The 22,601-nt window shown below is 40.6% G+C and overlaps 1 protein-coding gene across 1 annotated transcript in view; it reads right to left on the reverse strand.

Annotated features, from left to right (window-relative positions):
* Positions 1-22,601, reverse strand: part of DGKI (diacylglycerol kinase iota) — a 158,074-nt gene that overhangs the window by 19,725 nt on the left and 115,748 nt on the right. The window contains exon 18 of the mRNA XM_042469134.1: positions 396-433. Coding sequence (XP_042325068.1) covers positions 396-433 — 38 coding nt within the window. The remainder of the gene's footprint in view (positions 1-395; positions 434-22,601) is intronic.

Consider the following 22,601-nt stretch of genomic DNA (forward strand, 5'->3'; position numbering starts at 1 on the left):
GTTGTTCTTGGTCTGCATCTGGCTTATTTGATTCCTTGCTCCCGCTCTCCAACAGCCACAAAATAGTGGTTGAGGGGAGTATCACAGCAACAAATTGAGTCCTGGGGCTAGTGATGGGATCCATGGTGGAATTCCACATACAGACCTCTTATGCTACACATGGCCATGTAGCATCTTGGCCACAGGTTTTTTTATATATATAATTCTGTAGCTTTTTGCTTATTTCATTCCATAAACATGTACACACATTTTGATGGTAATGATGATGTAGCAAACTACGCTGGGTGATATAAACATAATAGTTATGGTAATTTGGCTAATAAGCAAATACTATGAAATGGATATCAAGAAGGATAGCAAACAGTCAAGAAAGAGTTATCAGGCCTTTTACTTACTTTTAAAAAATCACCAGCTATTACTGACTGCAAAAGTGCTGCAAAGGGGGGGAAGGAACGAGGGACATTTTTAGCAGTAAATACTTCATTACATTTATGAATTGTTTTCCATACCCCAAACAAGTCCCCAAATCCTTTATAAAAGACTAAAAACAAAGAATACATAACAGCATGTTCGCTATAAAACATATACATTACAAACATATCATTTTTTTTAAATCACCACTAATAGTCACTATATGTACAGATCCATATAATGTGCTTGGCTGTGTCAATAGCATGGAAAGAAAAAGCTTTTTTGATATATATAAATGAAAAACAATATATATTCTTTGCATTTTAAAATGTTGCCATCTGCTGCCCCCAAACCTGAATATTTAGCCATCTTATCCTGCAAAGTGGTTCAGAATCTCTGCCATACATTTGCAACAAGCCCCACAGAAGTTTGGATGAGAGATATTACAGCCGGCACTAGCTCTGTCCCAAATTAAAACTATAGCACATGTAGAAGTGGAGTTATATGGTAAAATTTGCACTTTCCTATCCAGTAGTCTGGCAGGAAGCAAACTTTCTCCTGCTTTTGAGTTTGTTTAGCCAGTGAGTGAAGTCTCACACCTATGACTGACATTTGTGAGCCGTCCCCTCTCAATTCCATTCTCAGTCCCCATTACCACACTGCACTCTTATAGTGCTGATATTGTACTTTTATGGCTCTGGCTGCCTCCTGTTGTGTTCTGGGATTTGCAGTTAAGGGAGGGGCATTTAGAATTCTCAGCCAGAGAGTTCTTAGGCCTCAATGAACTACAAACCGCAGAATGCAACATGGGGCAGTCAGAACAATAAAAGTGGAATAGCAGCACTATAGGAGTGTAGTGTGGTAATCAGTATTATAATTCTGGATGAAAATGTACAGGGATGTCTAGCTGAAATCTGTTTTCCAGAGTTCGTTGCAAAGACTGCTCAGAAAAAAGTGGAGCCATTGGAGTGAAGGAGAAGGGATGCTATAAAGTAGGACAAAAAGCAATGACACAATGAACAGTATTTAAGATTCTGTAAAGCCTGCTGTTAGCAATAAAATCATTTGATGTAGCAATATTTCTGCAGCATGCATTCTTAGTAGATGTCTACAAAAAATAAATAAGTGTCATTTTTATGAAGGGCAGTAAGGGTTCTCCCATTCCCTGACGTGGGAGGGAAAAGCCATCACCACTACAGCCTTCTTGCTCCCAGCCCCACTGGTACTGCTGTTACCATCTCCCTTTAATTCTCCTTTCTCCTCCCTTTTGTCTGATAGCAGTGGTGGCACCACTGCTTTCATCTGCTAGTTTATCTGTTATCTGTTTAAAGTTCTTCTCTGTTTAAAGCCCTTCAGAAGGCAGGCTGAAAGAACTAAGAAGTGAGGCAAGTGGGGAAGGGAGGAAGAGAGAGTTGGAGATACAGCTGTAAGGGAGCAAAGAATGACACAGGGACAAAATGAATCAGGTGGAGAAAGTAACAGAGTGTAAGAGATGCAGCAGAGCAGGTGAGGAACAGGAGAAGAAAGTTGTGGCATCAGTGGCATCACTAGGGTTGGCATCACCCGGTATGGTAACTCATGGTGTCCTCCCATAGCACACCATACAGAATCCTTAGTAATGTTTTTGTACTAACGTTACTCATAACTCATGATTTCCATATACCATTGAGTATAATGGCAATAGTTGTGACATAAACAACTAGCAAAATTAAAATTATACCTTTAAATTATCATACACACAGCCTAAATGTATTTACATGTACACAGTTTCATGTGGTTAACGTGAACATTTGGTAAGATGAGATGCTTTAAAAGGTTTTTAAAAAATTATTTAAAAACACACAAAAAATGGGGTCTCTCCTTTCTCCTCCCACTGAGTCTTGCCCCACTTACACTATCTCTTCAGTGTTTTAAAGGGGCATAGCAAAATGCCACAACTCACTGCTGCCAAAAGAGAGATATTTTGGGGGCAGGTGTGTCACCCCACCCTAGAGAGTCACCTGGTGCAACATGAGCCCTCCACATACACACCCTCTTTGTGATGCCTCTGGCAGTACAAAATGAATGGAAATGGAGGAGAAGGAGAGACGGAAGAGTGAGATATGTAAGTAGTCACATGTAAGAAACAAGCGAGGGAAGCATGTTGGAAGAATGAGCTTGAGGAAGAGCGAGTAAAGGAAGCAAGGGAGATTGAAACATGAAATGACAGGGTGCAAGGAGTAGATATAAGGTGATGGAAGGTGAAAGAGAGGGAGGGTGGGAGCACAATATGAGGCAAGTAGGAAAGGAAGGATGGGACATGTATGCGATGGAGTGCAAGAGGCAAGGAATGCAAGAAACATGATAAAAGTGCAAGATAAGGCAAGGAAGAAGTGCAGCCATAGAGCAAGGGAGGGCAGAGAGAGAAAAGGAGGGAAAAGAAATTTAAAAGGTGCCTTGAGAGGGAACAAGGAGCAAGTAGGCAGAGAGTGAATCAAAATGCAAGGGGAGGCAGAAGGATTTGTACATTCACCCTGACTTTCCTCTGCATTTCCCCATCCAAATCAGATGGCAGTTATGTTAAAGTGTAGAGTGTATGAAAATGTTCAGATGTAACATAATGGAAATGGTCATTCACATTACAGAAGCCTGGAATTGGCTGCAGCTGGGACTCAAACCAGCAGGTGATGTCCAAGGTCACAGTGTGTGCCAGAAGCATGTAGTGTAAATATACTGTGTAAATATACTGTGTCATCTTTGTAAGGGGGAAGATATTCCAAGATGCACAGGAACTTGTACAGGAAGGGGCAGGATAAGGTGGCCTCATGGCAAATGTGTATATAAGCCCAGATGTCCATTTGTACAGTTTTGTTGGGGTTTGTAGTTGGTGGATGGTGTTGGTAATTGTTCTTGCATGTGTCTTTGCAACCAATAAACAAAGTGCCTCTTCGGAGATAAGCCAGGCGTCGGTGTGCCTTTTATCTGGCTGCTGTTTTCCTGGCACGCTCCAGCAACTTGCCGGTTAATTATCTTCATATAAGGCTTCCAAATTTACTCTGCGCACTCACGTTTGCATCAACAGGATACAACATTTTAGCATACAACCTCTCAGGAGCTTTCTGTTGTATTGTCATGGGTCTGTGTTTTTGCCGTCAATTAAATAAATGATTAAATTAAATAAATGATTGCCAAAAAAAGGTGATCTTATGAGAATATTGTAGAAGTGCCTGTGCAATATGAAAAGTGGTATGGCACATTATTACCACCACCACCCCAAGAATGTACATGGCCATTTTAATATCCCATGATTAATCCTCACAGCAGCCCTGCACGACAGATTGTGAGAGGTAGTCATGGTCCGGGATAAATTCCATGACCCAACCAGGATTTTAATTTGGGTATATCTGTTCAAGTCCAGAATTTTGAACATTTTGTTCATTTACTTATTTATTTACTGGCATTTGTTGTCCAGAGCTGTTTTGTGCCTCCCCCAAACCCGCAATGTTCAAACAATTAAATAAATTACTCCAGGATGCCCCCAAATGCCCTCTAGGAGTGTAGAAGACATTTCCACCATGTTTTGAGGCTCCCTGGATCCCTTAGGGGGTCAAAAACAATTTCTATGAAAATTTCTATCAAAATGTTCTACGGGAGGAATGGAGCACCCTGTTTTGTGGCCACCCTGGGCCAATCTATCCCAAAACAGGAAATGAAATAGGAAGAGTTTAAAAAGACTTCTCCTGGGCCTAAAATGACTTAGGAAGCCCCCACAAAATAGTGAAAATATCTCCATGCAAAAAAATTTTTAAAGTTTTTCAGGAGATGCATATGCATTGGAGAGGTGCAGCTCTCCAAGGTCTCGGGGGAGGGGAGCTAATGTGCACCCCAGCCTTCCACAATTGCCCACCCCAATTTAAAGTATTTTATGCAGTTAACCTTCTGTATCCACAGATTCTTTATCAACAGATTGACTATCACAGGTTGAATATGTGTGTGTGTGTGTATGTATGTATGTATATATAAATCCAAAACACAAACCTTGATTATGCCACTTTATGTAAGAGACACCATTTTGCTACACCATTGTATTTAATGCAGCTTAAGATCCATGGATTTTGGTCTCCACGGGGGGGTCCTGGAATGAAACCCCAATGATACCAAGAGCCCACTGTATTGCCTCTCATCCCCCCAGGGCCTTTGAGATGAGGTACAACAGATGAGTACTCAGAAAATTAATTACTATGCAAAACATTCCCAAGACTTAAATACAGAAATGGGGGTCAATTATTAATGTGCTCAGTTTGCATATTTAAAATGCATATTAATAATATTCGGAGTTATAATCAGTTATATAGTATCCACATTTGATGCTTGGATTTGACAGTTTGGAATACAGCAACTTCAATGGGGCACACAAATTGGCAGAGATTTTTCTCTACACACTGCTAGGTTGGCACTTCCATGGGAAAAATTCCACAAGGGCCTCATTATTACTCAACGAATAACACTACAAATGTGTTAAAATCACCAGAGATTGAACTAAAAGACAAATAAAAAGATGCAACCAAAGAAACTTAACAAATGTGTTTCACGTAGCGCACATAAAAAATGCATAACATGCATCTAAAATATATAAAATATAGTTTTTCCTTGCATTATTGTTTTGCAAGATGACAACTCAGAGATCATTTCTCATTTTGTTTCCAGATTGTGCAGCACAAGAACTCTTATAACATAACCAATAAGCAGCAGAGTTCCATACAAGATTAAAAACTACCGTAGTTCCTAAGGCAGATTTTGGAACAACAGATATATGGTTCTGAAATCTACCCAGAAGCTATTTCAATTGAAATGTAAGTGTTGCTGAATGTGTTAAATAATAAAAAATAAAGGAAAGCAAGATGAGTAAGAAGATGCAGACAGGTAAAACATTTGGGGAAAGTTTCTTCTTCTGTGCCTCACATTCTACAGCTCCATCAATGTGTGCCAAACAATTTTCCAAGTTTATCTCTATTAACCATATAATCTCTCATTCTCTCCTGTTGTTTCATGCTTATCATTCAACTTTTTAACAAATCAGACCTGTATCAAAATTAAAGTGCAGTCAACTTTTACCCTAAAGGCATCAGATCAAATTGTCTGATCCTGGAAGCTAAGCAAGGTCAGCCCTGGTTAGTACTTGAATGGGAGACCATCAACAAATACGAGATGTTATAGGCTATATTTCAGAGGAAGGACTAGCAAAATGACCTCTGACGTTATGCTATGTTAAATTTACATCTAAGACTAGCAAATTAGATAAAAACTAGAAATAAGTTAACTCTCCCCAGCTGACCTTAGTTTTCTATTATCACTATTATTTTGTGCTAGCAATTGTGAAAATGCGTCTTTGAATGCTCACAGGAAGAGCTTGAAAGGATGAAGTTAATTAGAAACCTGCCTTATACTGAGTTAGATCTCTGGTCCATCAATACTGAGAGGTGGCAGCTCTCTAGAGGTTCAGAGAGAGATCTTTTCCATATGCTGTGGAAACTACTTGCCCTTACATTCCTTCCTTTCTTCAACTAGGGTAGCACAGCTCCACGCATCAAGATGTAAGCCATTTGTGATTGTGTGCCTTCAAGTCATCTTAAGGGGAACCTATTGCAGATTTTTCTTGGCAAGACTTGTTTGCAGGGGGTTTGCCATTGCTGTCCCCTAAGGCTGAAGGATACCTCATTCCACATGTAAAGTCTTACCAAATTCCCATTAATGAGGCTGGGAGTAATTTAGAGTGCAGCAGGGACCAGAGTGCAGAGGAGGGAGAAAAAATGAACCTTTCCCACTATTGCTCAATGCCCTCATTCTCCACATCCTATTGTCTCCCCATTACTTTTTGTCATGACATTAGTCATTTCTGCTCCTGGAATCCCACAAGAAATAGCTGGACTGGTTCAGAGAACAAAACATAGCTGGAGGATGAGTTCACCATGCCTCCCACCCCACACATGAAGCACTTTAAATGGCCATACCATCCCCAGGAGGAATATCATGGCAACCCAACTGTAACATATACATTGCCTCCTGCCATCATGTCTAATTTGTCCTTGAACCTATTGAACCAACCTGTTGTGAAACATGTGTTAAGTGGACCTTAATTTATGGTTAAGGAATCAGACCAAATTCTCCTGTGTAAGACTTCCTTATCCTTTCAAGAAGATGTTTTTGTTGCTTTTGCTTTTGTATTCTTTGGAAAAGGAATATGGATTTATTCTTGGCTCAATATTTTTTGTTTTTAAACTGCAAATTCAAAATACATTGTAAAAGTCACTAGAGTGATACTCTAGCTGTTTACCCCATTCTCATTCCTCATCAGGGAGGGGCAAGGATAAAAACAGAATATGTTCTTACTTCTATATTTGCCTCAAAACCATACAGATGAACATAAATACTGAAATGACATGTATACATTTGCATTTATGTGTCCTGGTTGTCATTCTTTCCTCTGATGGCAGCAGTTGGAGCATTTTCCTGCTTTACTAACATCAACCATCCTGCCATTACTCGGGTTGGTTATGCCAGGAATAAGCAACCTGATCCCCTCCAGACATTTTGGACTCCAAATATGCTGGGTCTGCTGACAGCTGTGATCCAAAATATCTAGAGGACCACAGTGTCCCTAACTCTACTGCAACCACTACAATTCTTCTTAGAAGTGTCTATATAGTCAGTAGATGAGATGAAAAGTTGGATATAATCCACAGAATCATGGAGGTCTCTACTCCCAATCAGATTAAATAGAAGCATGGAGAAGAGAGAGCAGCAGGCAAAGAGAAGGAGAAGGAAGATAAAGCAGGTGACATTAAGAACAACACTCCAAACCTGTAAACATATTTGCAAGCAGCGCTGGAAATGGCTAAAAATGGAAGATAGTTTTTAAAACCCAAAGCAATGACCATAAATGAAACAAGTAGTTTTGGCTTGGTTCATCTGTAGGGGAGGGAAGAATTGGCTGGTACTATCAATGTGCAATTATGGTAAGAACACCTTTAAAATGCATTTATTCACAGGATGACAAGTGCCACTGCTGTAGGATACACAACATGAATTATGCACAGGCTTTATCATGCCATAAAGTAACTAAAGGCCTTGAATATGTCACAAAGCATTATTCCATTCACTAAGCACTGAAGCCAAATAACTGTTTTCTTGACTTTTCCTACGATGAGCATTTGAGGCAAAATGCAGAAATCCTTTATTCCTCTCTGAATGGGTATGTGTTCTTGATAAAAGGGTGGCGATGCAAACCAGTAAGATGGACAGAATCGAAGATCCTAGAGTTCTGCCCAGATAGCAAACTGGCAAAACACTGAGCTGGCAACATAATGCATTCCCCTGGGCTAGCTGGCACATCAAAAAGTCTCCATTCTCTTACTTGGTAAATGCTGGAGGATAAAAGTGGTAACCTGCTTTCACTTTATCTTTGAACCTTTGTGCTCTTTCCTGAGGTTGCCAGCAAAATACTGTCAATTAGGTAAATCTTGTACAATTGGCACTGTGAAGAAACAGTCTCTTTCATAAAAGTTGGAACACTGGCAACCGATGTTGGACAGAAATAATAAGTTCTGTTCACTGTGGATTATAACAACCAGTGGCCTCAAGACGTTTTGTGGTGTGTACAGCATTTGGGGAGGGGGGAGTTAAGCCTTGCTAAGCTGAATAGAAGTCTGGTAACTCCATCATAGCTTTCTCTCCTCATTTCTCACCTTGTTATCAGGTCAGTCTGTAAAAGCCACAGAGGATGGTGAGCAATTTCAGTCTCAGTGGTACAGCAGAGGAGACTCTTTCAGTAACAAAGAAAGCTTTCAGCACATTTAAACTCATAAAGAACCATGCATAGCTACAAATATGATCCCAATAGTTCCTAATAGTATGGGCTGGAATTCATGCTTGCAGTTACAGTCCCCTAATCTATTGAGTGACATGGGTATGTTCTCCAGTTGAGCAATGTGCAGCAGGCTGACATTTCCAGTCCCCTCTCATAAGTGATCTCCAATGTGACAATCAGAAGCAAGATTCTGATCACAATTTTTCCTTGCACCAGTGTGAGGTAAATATTACTGTACTCTGTCCCAATCAACAGAATAACAGACCCCCATCTCTCACAGTGGTTGCTGCCTGGTAAGTCAGGACTTGGGGGAGAGGATCAGGCCAAGAAACTCTACTTTGGGGTGAAACAGACCGCCCCTTTGTGTCACTGTCTGAGCAGCTTCAGAGTGCAGTGTTTGACACAACATGCTCTGAGGCCACTCAGAAGCCGGATTCCAGCTGCCCGACTGCTCACACGTGGGCTGGATTCCAGGCATCTTGGGAGCATAATGATTAAACACCGCAAGCCCCCAACATGCCATGGAAAAGAGTGGCTCAAAACTGCTCCTTTTTCAGCTGGTGCCACAGTGGATTAGGGCCATGGTGCGTGATTGCCATGGCCCCAATCCTTCTTCACTCTTAGAAACCTTTTGCAATAATGTCCACGAGTGAGGAAAAATCACTTTCCCTTTAAACTCTGCCCCCTGTCTACTGTACTCCCAAAATCAAAAGGGGGGAAGTGTTTTGTTTTTGTTTTTTTAAACAAAACTAGAAGTAAACTGCCTACTTTTAGTTACATTATGGGTGGGTCTGGTGCAGCGCATATCAGGTATCAAAAGTGGGGTAGGGGATGTATACATGTCTGATGTATACCCTGCTTTTTAACAGGCAACACACAAGACAGCCTATACAAAAACAATATCATACAAATCACATTTTTTATCTTTATATTTTGTTCTAACAAAGGCAAATAACAATTTAAATATATGTTTAAAATCTGAGGACCCATCGTCCTTAATTCACATCTGGTGGTCCTGCCCAAAAGCCAAACAATTTTGGAATGCAATCCATGAAATAATCGAGGAAATTATACAAATTAAATTAAAGAAAACCCCGAAAACTTTTTTGGTTAGGAATGTTTGAAAAAGAACTTGAAAAAAAACATGGAAAGATTCTGGTTTATATGCTGACTGCAGCTAGGCAGGTTTATGCTAGATAATGGAAAGGGGATCAGATCCCATCATTTTTAGACTGGGTTTGGAAAATGTACGATTTAGTAGAAATGGAAAAGTTAACTTATTTAATTAAATCTAATTTATTAGGAAAATTTGAAGATGAAAGGAAACCGGTTTTGAATTTTTTTTGATAAGTTTTTGACAAGTTTTGACACCTGAGAACTTCTCTTTGAGGATAGATGAAACTTCTCTTTTTTCTCCTTGTATGATTTAAAGACAAACTTGTTTATGTATATGAAACGCTATGTCTTTGAGATACTGAAATAGTCAATCATGTTGGAAATCAAACTGTTTGAAAAATTATGTAATTGACTATTAGAATAGGAAACCTTGTGCGTATCATCTCTCTGACTTGTGTTTTGTCTCAGATGTGGAATAAATAGAAGACGATAAGTTACACAGAACATTATATAAATTTTATACATCTAAAAGAGTTAAAATTGATTAGGAAAGTGATCTCCATTACACCAGGTTTAGGAAGTCTTTATTTTAATCTTTATTGGAAGTGCAGTTTGTACATTTTGTAGAAACGCAGACTGTACTTTTATTGGTTATAGGTAATGTATATTGTTATATAAGTATTACCATTATTGCTATACTCTGTATATTTTTTAATATTTTGCTGTGTATATAAAAAAAAAAAATCTGAGGACCCATCAGTAGGAGGATGTGAGGCAGAGCCAGCAGATGGAAGTTTTAAAAAATGAGGGAAGATAATAGATCAATTGTTGCTGCTAAAAAAATATCTAGCTACACAAAGGATGAGGAGCAAAAAGGCAGGAACTATGGGCAGAAAAAGAGTATTAAGAGGATGTTAAAGGTAGGCTGGATAAACACAGACAGTTGGTGTCAAGTTGCAGTAGTGTGTCTGCCATAAACAATGCAAGAATTGAGACTGAATGAAAATCAAAACACAAAGAGGAAAGTATATTAGTCCCCTCCGTCTATACAAACACATATTAAAGAAGTATAGATCTATATGTTTGGCAGTGATATATATACCTTGTACAGTATATTTGGCACCCTAAAGGCACCAGGTCCCATTAGATCATGGAAGCTAAGTAGGGCCAGTCCTTGTTAGTACTTGAATGGGAGAACACCAAGGAATTCCAGGTGCTGAGGCTATATTTGAGTATTTCTTGCCTAAGAAAACCCTATGAAAATCATGGGCTTCCCATATGTTAACAGGCGACTTGAAGGCACATACACATGTATATTTTGGACGAAGTATTCAAGTGGTCTCTAGAAGTTTCAAAATTGTTTTTGTTTACTTATGCATGGTTCATCTGATCTGGTTGTTAGTTCTGAATAAAAAAAATTGGTGAAACGTGTTGAACTGCTCTTCGGGGGCTTTTTGTTTTGTTTTGTTTTGTTTTTCTCCTTTTGTGTGGTGTAGAAAACTATCCTATTTTCTGTTAAAGAATTAATGGTCCAGAACACATCTACTCAGATAACTCAAGTATATTAACTGAAGTTAATAATAATCCAAGACTAAATCTTTGCCACTTCTGGAAAGAGATGGGAGCACAGGGGGATGAGTCAACAATGTGGTTTTGGCTGATTCTTCCATGGATTTCATTAAAGCACTGTTACATTGGCCAGTATAGGGTGAGGAAAGAGTAAATGAGGAATGGTACATTTAAAAGCAAATGCAGTGTGAAAAGCTAATCAGGGCTCAATATGCAAATGCCTTTGCTCCTAATTGCAAGAACTTTTGGCCATTCAGAATACATTTGACTAGAATTCTGAGGGTCTTCACTTCTCCTTTGTTTGAAATGTTTTGATCTCCTTGGTTCTGATAGGCACAATCGGTAGGAATACCTTTAAAACACTGTTACTTGCTGTCACAGCCCAGCTCTATACAAAAGGCAGGGACAGATAGATTGCATACATATTTTGCCTGCATTCATTTCACAAGTCTGTTCCATTCCATGTCCACAATAATCTGCAACATTATTTTAATATGCACAAACATACATACACATTGTATATAAATAGATATTTATACTGTGTTGTTGGATATATTTTCTAAAAACAGGCATTTGTTTTCACCATTGCTTTACCAGCAATTCACAATTTGTATACATTAGATGTGTGTGTTTTCAAACTGAAAATGGAGAAACAAATATTTAAATAAATAAATAAATTTAAAATGGCTTTGGTCCAGGCTACCTGAAAGACCATACGACATCTCCCAATAAGAGCCTAACCAATTTTAAGATACTCAAGCGAGGGCTTTCTATTAATCCCACCATTATCACAGTCATGTTTGATGAGAACACATGAGAGTGTCTGCTGCTTCCACACTGCAGAATTTCCTCTCACAGGAAGCTAGGTTGGACTCACTGCGCTTTTTCGGCCAGCAAATGGAGACCTTTCTGTTTAGCCAGTTCTATGGATGCTGACTAGAAGTCACAGGAGACCTTTTAACTGGAGTGTCTTGCATTTGTATTGATATTTTTTATCATCTAGAATTTAAATTTAGCGTCCCCATTGTTATTCAATGCACTTGTCCCTATTCACTAGGATTAGGGGCACAAGACCCTCGTGAATAAGGAAAAACTGCAAATAACAAAAATACCATGTTTTTACCTGAGAGGACACCTCTCTAGGAATCTCTAGGTCCTCCAGTGAAACTCTGTGATCAATGTCCAACAGACACTGACCACAGAACTGCAATGGAGGAGCTACAAATGCTTAGTGGAGTATTCTCTTTAGGAATCTCTAGGTCTTTCAGTGCAACTTTTAGTTAAAGTTGACCAAAGAGTTGCACTGGAGGACCTTGATATTCCTAGAGAGAACATATTAATCAAATCTGTCAATAATCAAAGCTGCAAATATGTAGGGATGAGTGTGTATATATATGAAGCCACTGGGGAAGATCATCTGGAGACATGGGGCAGGATATTATCAGCATACTGATGACACCCAGATAATATCTCTCGATGCCTTGGATGACAAGTTTGACCAAGGATGGCATCTTTCCTCTCAATGAATGCCTTAAAGGGATAATTAATGAAATAATAAATAAATAAAACTTTTATTTATATCCTGCTCTTCTGTAGCAAGACAATCAGAGCAGCTCACACTGAAATGTCAACATATAATATAACACATAAAATTACAATATCACCCCCTTTAAAAAGAATTAAATAGATTACAGTTAAGAGTTTTAAAGTCAATTTATAATAAAGATGACATAGGCAGGGTGGTAGTAAAAACATGGTGTAAGGGGGTAATCGATCTGTGGCCGGGGAATTGATTTGGGAAAGGCCTGCTGGAAGAGATCCGTCTTGACAGCTTTTTTTAAGCTGTCTACGGGCCCATACAGACAGACCAAAATAAAGGTATGCTGTTTAAATGACACAAGCATCTTAAGAGGTCAGAAGCTGCACCAAAGCTGTGCTCCAGTCCTTAGAACTGCAGTATGGCCTTGGAACGGCTTCTGGCCTCTTAGGACACATGGATCATTTGAACAGCATACCTCCAAAGTGACCTGAAACAGCTTTATTTTAGCCTGTCTGTATGTGTTCTAAGTTGGTAATTTGATGGATCTTGTCCGGCAGGCCATTCCATAGCCTGGGAGCAGTTGCAGAAACAGTCCTCAGAGAGGTTGCAGTTAATCTGGTCTTTAAAGGCTGCAATAAATTACAGAGGAATGAAGTGTGCGGGGTGGACTGTATGGAAGTAGGCAATCCCTTAAATAGGTTGAACCCAAGCCATGTAGGGCTTTAAAGGTAATAACCAACACCTTGTCCTGCGTCTGGAAATTAATAGGCAGCCAGTCTATTAATTAAACAATTAAACATAAGATAAAATAGTTTGCTAAACACAGAACCTAAAGTCAACAGCATGTTAACTGGAACTTCTTGATAGTAAGAGCGGTTCTGCAATGGAATCAATTGCCTAGAGTGGTGGTATGATCTTCTTTTCTGGACATCCTCACAAAGAGGCTGGACAGCTACCTGCTGGGGATGCTTTTGCTAGAGATCCTCCACTGATCAGAGGGTTGGACTTTATGGCCCATGAAGCCCCTACCAACTCTGGTTCTATGTTTCCATGTCAGTTTGGGGGTGATTTTCCTTTTAGATATCATAGCACATAGATCTGAAATCAAGCTTTCAGATAATTCAGACTGTAAAAGGTAATTTCATTATTCATGTCATGTTTGTTTTGCTTTGTTTTTTTAAATCATATTCTAGAGCACATATGAAGTCATTCTTGAAACATGTTTGGCTTTTATCATTATTGTGCCCATCTCTGTAAGTGCTTGTGTTGGGTTCATATTTTAATGGTGTTAGCTTCTGCAAGATTAAATGATTGCAGTTTTTTTTAATGAGATACTAGTCTATAGAGCTTTGGATCACAACTCTTTGTAGAAGCTGTATAGCAGGCTGGAAGTGGCCTATGGAGGCAGCAGGACCGGCCCCAGCCCGGTCCTGCCGCCGCCACCGCCTCCTCCTCCTCCTCCTCCACTGCACGGAAGAGGAAGAGGAGGGCCACGCGGCCTGGGGCAGAGAAGGCAAAGGGGGAATCCCCGCGCTGCCCTCCCTGCCTCGCCCATGCTGCCCACCTCTTTCTCCTCTGCCTCCTCCACCCCCAGGCCACGCAGCACATGGAGGAGGGGGGAGGAGAAGAAGGAGGAGGAGGAGGAGGAGGAGGAAGAGGAGGAGGAGCAGAAGTAGGAGGAGGAAGAGGAGATGGGGAGGAGAAGAAGGAAGAGGAGAAGGAAGAGAAGGAGGGGGAGGAGGAGGGGGAGGAGGAGGAGGAGGAAGAGGAGGAGGTGATGAGTGGCCAGAGGCCTCAAGATTTTTTTAAATTTTATTTTGTGTGCTTTAAGTGCTAACAAGTCTCTCTTGCTTTGACAATGATAGTATGATGATGATAATGATGATGATGATGATATGAGTCAGCTTGAGAGGCATGCAGGCACTGTTTCAGAAGCCGAGAGAGTGTCACCTTCCAAAGTGTGTTTTAGGTGCTTTTAATGCTAACAAGTCTCCCTTGTTTTGACAGTGATAGTGTGGTGGTGGTGATGATGATGATGATGATGATGATATGAGTCAGCTTGAGAGGCATGCACGCACTGTTTCTGAAGCCAAGAGAGTGTGACTTTCCAAAGTGCCTTTTCTGTGTGTTTTTGGTTCTTTAATGGTGATATTGATATCAGAAAGCCTCTGAGGCAAGGCCAATGTAAATTGCTGTGATTTTTACAAACTCATGCACAGTGAAGAAAAACCAAAGTCCCTTGACCAAGTACACACTTCTGAGAAGTACACTTGGTGCAAGAACTGTCAAACCACCTTGACATGTTCAATATGCATAGCCATGTGAACCCATGTTCAGTGTGAAACCCAAAGAGTTTGGTTATGCAATAAGCCTCTCAAATATGCAAGAGGCCATCTTAAGTAAAGCCATGTTCAATGCCCAAATGTGCTGTTTGGAATGGGGGGAGGGGGGGTTGGCCAGAAAGGGAAGTCCATTTCTGCCATCTGTCTAGGAATAATGCCCAAATGTCCTCCATTTTGATCATGCCTAAGAAACATGCATTTATATTAACATTTTTTAAAAATCATAAAAATTTTTTGCATGTCCTCCATTTTTAAAAAACGTGTCCTACATTTGAAAATGTTGTCCTATATTAATTAATTATTTATTTTTGGCTCCCCCCCCCCCCCCCCCCCCCGGTTGTCTGGGGGACACCAACCCAGCCCCCAGCTCAAAAAGGTTGCCTACCCCTGCTGCATAGGTTTTGGCTGGGATATCAATTCTAGCTTGCTGGCTTTGAGTTTTGTTTGTTTGCTTGTTTTGTTTGATGGAGAGATAGCTTTTGATTCCTGTATATAACACTGCATCCAAAATATAACTGATCATGAGACATCTAACATAAGAATGGAAAGGAATTGTCATTCAACACTCGTAGCAAGGTCTGACCCTCATTCGTTTCTCCTCAAATTACAAAATTTGCCATGAAGGAGACTCAGACAATAAGCCATAACCAATTGTCTTCCCCTTTCATCTACTTTCACCATCTCCCTCTGGGCATGTGACACTTTACTCACCTGCTCTGAGTACCACACATCCCACAGGGCAGGCCCTGCTTAAAGAGAGAGGTTGACACTTGTTTCTTTGTCAGCCAAGGCCCTGTGGGGATTGCAGTCTATGCAACAGGTTTATCTTCCATCTTTTTTGTCAGTGGCTCTGACAAGAGGATGCTGCAACCTGAATTCAAGCCATGTCTGTTCTGACTGCAGAAATAAGTCCCAGTCAGGGCTGTGCACTTGACTGATACAAATTGCAAGAAGAAAGACTTGCATTGTAGAGTACATCACTGAGTGATTCACTGGCATTGTTTTGATATAAAAAAGCAAATTCCACCATCCACACACAGAACATACAACTAAAATATGCTGGTATTTACAGGAGCTAATAATAGCTGAGATATATATATATATATATATATATATAGAGAGAGAGAGAGAGAGAGAGAGAGAATGTATGTGCATATATAAATACATACACATACACATACATGCCAAGCTGTTGTTGTTATATTCCTTCAAGTCAACTCCAACTGATGGCAATCCTATTATAAAGTTTTATTGACAAAATTTATTCAGAGGAGGTTTCCTGTTGCTTTCCTCTAAGGTTGATAGAGTGGGACTTGCCCAAAGTCATCCTTCGGGATTCCACGGCTGAGAAGGGATTCAAATCCCAGTCTCTGGGAGTCCTATAGTCTAACACTTAAACCACTATACCCCCCCTCCCCGGCTCTTTCTGTTGATAGCTGATGAAAACGTTGACTCAGGGGCTGAACAGACAGGCCAAAATAAAGCTGCTTCAGGTTACTTTGGAGGTATGCTGTTTAAATGACACATGCATCTTAAGAGGCCAGAAGTTGCGCCAAAACTGCACTCCAGTCCTTAGGAATGGAGCGTGGCTTTAGCACACCTTCCGGCCTCTTAGGACACATGCATCATTTAAACAGCATACCTCCAAAGTGACCCAAAGCAGGTTTATTTTGGCCCATCTGTTTGGACCCTCAGTCTGTGCATGCTGGTGGGAAGGACTTTTCCCCCACTCAAAGAAATTGAAAGGTAAGTAAGAAGGGACATGCTATAGATAGGCAAAATTACATATAAGTAAGAGAAAATAGACAGGAAGAAGCTTTTTTTTCCCCTTTCTTTTTGGTCTCTCTTAGCACAATAGTCTAGGGTCACTCACTGAAGCTGAATGGCAGGAGATGCAGAATAGATAAAAGGAAGTCTTTTTTCATATAAGACAGAAAACTGCAGCATTCACTGCCACAAGCACTAGCTAATGGCTGCCTACCTTCATGGATTGGATAAATTCATGGAGTATGAAGCCATGAAAGGCTATGAGCCAAAGTGGTTTATCGCCTTCCATGTATGAGTTGCTGGAAAACATGAAGAGGAAAGTGCAATTGTGCTCAGTTCCTGCAGATTAGCTTCTGATAAGCAATTGATTGGACAGTGTGTAAACAGAGAGACGGATAAGATAAGCCTTAGTTCTTGTATGTTCTAATGATGATTCTAAGTTCAAATGATGATTATACGCTACCTCCAGGGTCAGAGGCACTGCATCTCTCAGTGGGGAACATGAGTAGGAGGGTGCTGGTGTACTCATCCCCTACTTGTAGGCTTCCCATGAACAAAATAATGGACTAAGTAAGCTTTTTGTTTGTCTGAGCACAAGTCTTCTTTGAACACCGTAAGATTTCCCATCAAGTCAACACAAAGAATTGTGTCTTTTAATTTTTTACATAAGTCACCAAATTGTTCAAAACCTCAGTGTTGGTATCAGTACAAGATACCAAAGAAATAGGAAGACTGCTATTTGCATAAATAGAACAATCACATAGAACCTACTACTCATTAACATTATGAGTATGTTAACATTAAAATATTCATGATTTTGTTACTTGGACCCTATTTGAAGTGAAAAGGGGTGGAGGAACATGGCTCACAACGGATGTTTCTCGAAAGGAGGATTACCAAAAAGCTCTCTTTCTCATCTGGCCTCTGAGGAACATTTTAAAATGAAATTGCATTGTAGACTTGAGGATTTTCATTCAATGTTTCCCTCCCTCACCACCTGCATAACAGGATTGCTTCCAGTTTTACCTTCTTAATTCTTTATAAGAGTAATATATTAGAACTAAAACAGATTCAAAAAAGTACAAACACACCCCATTAGACCCCAAACCAAACAGGAGTAGCTCAAAGGTGTAGCTCCACTGATTAAAACCTCAAGCCTGTTGCTAGATTGCCTTGCACAGCATGTAGAATCATAGAATTGTAGAGTTGGAAGAGACCACAAGGGCCATCCAGTCCAACCCCCTGCCATGGAGGAAATCTAAATCAAAGCATCCCCGACAGATGGCCATTCAGCCTCTGTTTGAAGACCTCCAAGGAAGGAGACTCCACTACACTCTGAGGGAGTGTGTTCCACTGTCAATCAGCTCTTACTGTCAAGAAGTTCCTCCTAATGTTGAGGTGAAATCTCTTTTCCTGGAGCTTGCATCCATTGTTCTGGGTCCTAGTCTAAGGAGCAGCAGAAAACAAGCTTGACATCCCTTCAAATATTTAAACAGGGCTATCATATCACCTCTTAACCTTTTCTTCTCCAGGCTAAACATCCACAGCTTCCTGAGTCTTTCCACATAGGGCATGGTTTCCAGACCTTTCACCATTTTAGTCACCCTCCTTTGGACATGCTCCAGTTTCTCAATGTCCTTTTTGAATTGTGGTGCCCAGAACTGGAAACAGTATTCCAGGTGGGGCTTGACCAAAGCAGAATAGAATGGCACTATTACTTCCCTTGATCTAGACCAGGGATAGGCAACATTTTTGAGCCAGGGGCCAGGTTGGTGTCCCCCAGCCAACGGTGGGGGGGGGGGGGGGTTAAAATTAAATAATTAACATGGACAACATTTTCAAATGTAGGACACATTTTTTAAAAATGACAGAAATGGACTTCCCTTTCTGGCCAAACACCCCCACCCCCCACCGTAAACACACACACTAAGCACATTTGGGCATTTCAAATGGCTTTACTTAACATGCCAATCTCTTGCATATTTAATCAGAGGCTTACTGCAGAACCAAACTCTTTGGGTTTCACACTGAACATGGTTTAACATGGCTATGTATATATTGAACATGTCCAGGTGGTTTCACAAGAAGTGTATTTGCTATTTCAGGTTTCTTGCACCAACTATACTTCTCAGAAGTGTGTACTTACTTGGTCAAGGGGCTTTGGTTTTTCTTCACTGCACATAATTTGTTTTATTTATATACCGCTATTCCAAAGACATGAGTTTGTAAAAATCACAGCAATTTACACTGGCCATGCCTCAGAACCAAAAACACACAGAAAAGGCACTTTGGAAAGTCACACTCTCTCGGCTTCTGAAACAGGGCCTGCATGCCTCTCAAGCTGACTAATATCATCATCATCATAATCATTGTCAAAACAAGGGAGACTTGTTAGCATTAAAAGCACCCCCCCAAAAAAATCCCTTGAGGCCTCTCACCTCCTCCTCCTCCTCCTCCCTCTCCGCCCCCTCCGCCCTCAGAGTGACCCAAGAGCCGCCTCCTCTTCCTCCTCCGCGAGGGGGAGGAGGCAGTGCAGGGCCACTCTGAGAGGGCGGGGGAGGGCGGAGAGGGCAGTGTGTGGCCTCCCCCTCTGCCCTCAGAGCGGTCAACCCAGCTGCGGTGGGGGCGGCAGCAGAACCAGGCAGGGGCCGGTCCCAAGGCCTTGGCGGGCCGGATGCGGCCTGCGGGCCGTAGTTTGCCAACCCCTGATCTAAACACTATACAGTGGATCCTTGTTATACGCTGGGGTTTGGTTCCAAGATCCCCCATGTATAACAAAATCCGTGTATGCTCAAGTCCCATTAAGTATAATGACATAGCAAAATGGTGTCCCTAACAAAAAATGGAACATCAAGGTAAATTTATACTTTTTTGGAACATTTTCAAACCGTGTATGCTTAAATCCGTGTATAAAAAATCAGTGTATAAGAAGGGCCGACTGTACTTCTATTGATTCAGCCTAAAATCGCATTGGCCTTGTTATCTGCCGCATTGCACTGTTGACTCATGTTCAACTTATGGTCTACTTGGACTCCTAGATCCCTTTCACATGTAGTCTTGTTCAGCCAGGTGTCCCCCATCCTATATCTGTGCACTTCATTTTTCCGCCCTAAGTGCAATAGCTTACATTTCTCCGTGTCTTACAAAACAATGTAGAAACAGCTAAAACAATTATTGCCTTGCTAATAAAAGCTCATATCCCCTTCTTAGTGACCTACATATTTAGTTTATTAATCTACCAGTTAGGTTTTAACTCTTGAATGGGTAGAACCAGAGAAGTGAGGCCTCCACTCCTGAAGGCTGTTAAATGTCCAAAGCCTTGCTGGGCTGTTGCCAGAAGATCCATTTCTGGATCTTTCTCCCATCTATACAGCTTGATTTTACATTTAACCTGGGGGGAAGGGACCCTCTCCCATTAAGCAATTAGGTAATTAGTTTAGTCACATTCTGAGGAGCATCTAAACATCTTTCCATGTTGACTACATGGTCAAGTGTTGAGAGTGGATATTCAGTCCAGTGGATCCAGGTTTTTCCTCTCTCCATCCAGTGACACACTCTTGAAAAACGTTTCCTTCTCCCATCTGAGTTTGGAATCCCATATGGCAGGAGTAGGCACAGTGGGGGCAACCATGCCAGGGGGTGGAGGAAGAAAATAAAATCTGACTTTAATCGCTTCCTTGAAGATCAGAGCTTCACTGTATGTCACTGAAAACCATACTAGAGGGTGAGGTATTTCTTTCCTTTGGCTCCTCCTGAGAACTGTCAAGATTGCAATCTGAAGTTTAAAGCCTAATTTAGAACATTCATGAGTAGATTTAGCCATACTAGATAAAGTGTGATACCTAGCAAGCCATGTTTATAAGTAAATGGGGGACTGGATGGGCCTGTGTTCTGATCCTCTTATGTTTAGAAAAGCCCCTGCTCCCGTCTGCCATCATCGGCATCCTGGGGCCTGTGTGAATCCCACCACTTAATCTGCAATGGAGGAGTCTCAGACATCTGAAGAAACAAAGGGAATGTTAAATTCACTGGGAGGCAGCAGAATAGCAATTGCTTGGTGTTGCTCTGTTGTCCTGGAGTGAAAGTAACATGGGATCAACAACTTATTTTAAAATGTATGGTACAATCAGGGGTGTAGATATGGGGACATGGCATAAAGGCATTGCCTTCCATAAGAATTTTGCCCCCCAAATTAAATTGTCCCCCTCAGTGTAGTCTGTGTCAGTTTCAGTAAATACAAATAAAATTACAGTAATAAGGCAAAAAGACTGACATTATGCCTGGTTAAGTTACAACAGCAATGTAATGTTATTTGTAAATAGCTCTTCTCTGGGTTCAAGCCTATGCAAGAATATGTTCCTTTCCCATGCAAACACAGTCACTAAAACATACATACTAAAGATTCTGAAACCATTGCTTCATAAAAGACACCAGGAATGAGAAATTGTAATTCTTGCTCTAGCCTATAACCATGTGGTAATACATTTTCTCAATCAGCTATTTCACTGTCATTAAACAGAAGCTTTTAATGTCCTTGGTATGATAGGTGAAGAGTGCTTGCGGCTTTCGTTCTCCATTTCAAAGTAAGCTCATAAATGCTTTTATAGTTCTGCAGTGGTTAGGGATATTGATCAAACCGTAGAGCCAGTCCTTGGTAACAGAGGCACAGGTGGTAAATGGAACATGAGAGGAATGCATACAAAGGAAGAAAACAGTGGAAGCAGAAAGAAAGAGAGATGGCAGGGGTTGATACTCAAAGATTAAAGCCAAGAGAATCCATAAGGAAGTACTCATATTCTGCCCGACACTCATTATTAGATAACATGACAGAGTAATAAGATAACATAAGGAAAACCTATAAGGACTGTATCACTGCCTATTGACATGTAGCTTGATACTGGTATCCTAGAAAGCCTATTAAACAATAATATTTCATCTGAACTGTGGGAATAAACAACAATGGAGTCAAGTTTTTGCAGGGGCCAAGTGAAATAATCTTATCACTCAGCTAGAATGAGAAAGAACAGGATATAGTCTCTTGACACAGCAAAATTACATATCACAGGATTAAAGGAGAATTTTGTTTCTTTGACAGCTGAAGTACCAAGTACATTGGCATACAAAACAGGTATGTAGGTACTGTGAAGAGCAAAATGAGAGGATTGCTCCTCCCAAATAAGAATTCTGCTCTGCAGGACATTTTCATTCAGTGCCTAAATTTCTAGAGCTGTAAAGAGTGAAATGCTGAAAATCATTTACAACTAGAGTTCTTACACCTGAACATTCCCTTGGCAATTTTGCCTGCCCCATTTCTTTTGGTGCCTAAATTATATTTCTAAATGTTCAGCTGAACTTTTGAGTCACTGCAATGCTAGAAATTTGAGTAATGAAAGAAAATATCATGGGGGGAGGCAGAATTCCTACCGGGAAATGCACTAATTCCACACTCAGTAGCCCCTGTTGCTACCCCTCAGATACAAGGTCAGTTAAAAGAGTGAGTAGCTTTGAACTCAGTGTTTCTTATATTATTATTATTATTATTATTATTATTATTATTATTATTATTAACCTTTATTTATGAAGCGCTGTAAATTTACACAGCACTGTACATGCAATCTTTTTAGTTAGACGGTTCCCTGCCCTCGGGCTTACAATCTAAAAAGACATGACACAGAAGGAGAAGGGAGTGGTGGCGGGAAAGGGTAAGAGGTCCAGCAGTTCCTCTCTACCTCCAAGGCCTGGACCAAGGCAGATGGACTGGAGGGAGGGCTTGGCTTCAAAATGGATGGTTAATCATTTTCCAGGGAAAATACATACTCTCAAGTAGGATAATGCATATACAGTATATAGCAATACAGGAAATGGTTTGATAAACAGGCACCAAAAGTACATCAAGTAGTAAGCGACAATTAATTGAAGAAGACATGCATTTGATGCACCACCACCACCACCACCACCACCACCACCACCACCACCATATATATATATATATATATATATATATATATAT

This window comes from Sceloporus undulatus, chromosome 5, assembly GCF_019175285.1.
Source record: "Sceloporus undulatus isolate JIND9_A2432 ecotype Alabama chromosome 5, SceUnd_v1.1, whole genome shotgun sequence".
Lineage (NCBI taxonomy): Eukaryota > Metazoa > Chordata > Lepidosauria > Squamata > Phrynosomatidae > Sceloporus > Sceloporus undulatus.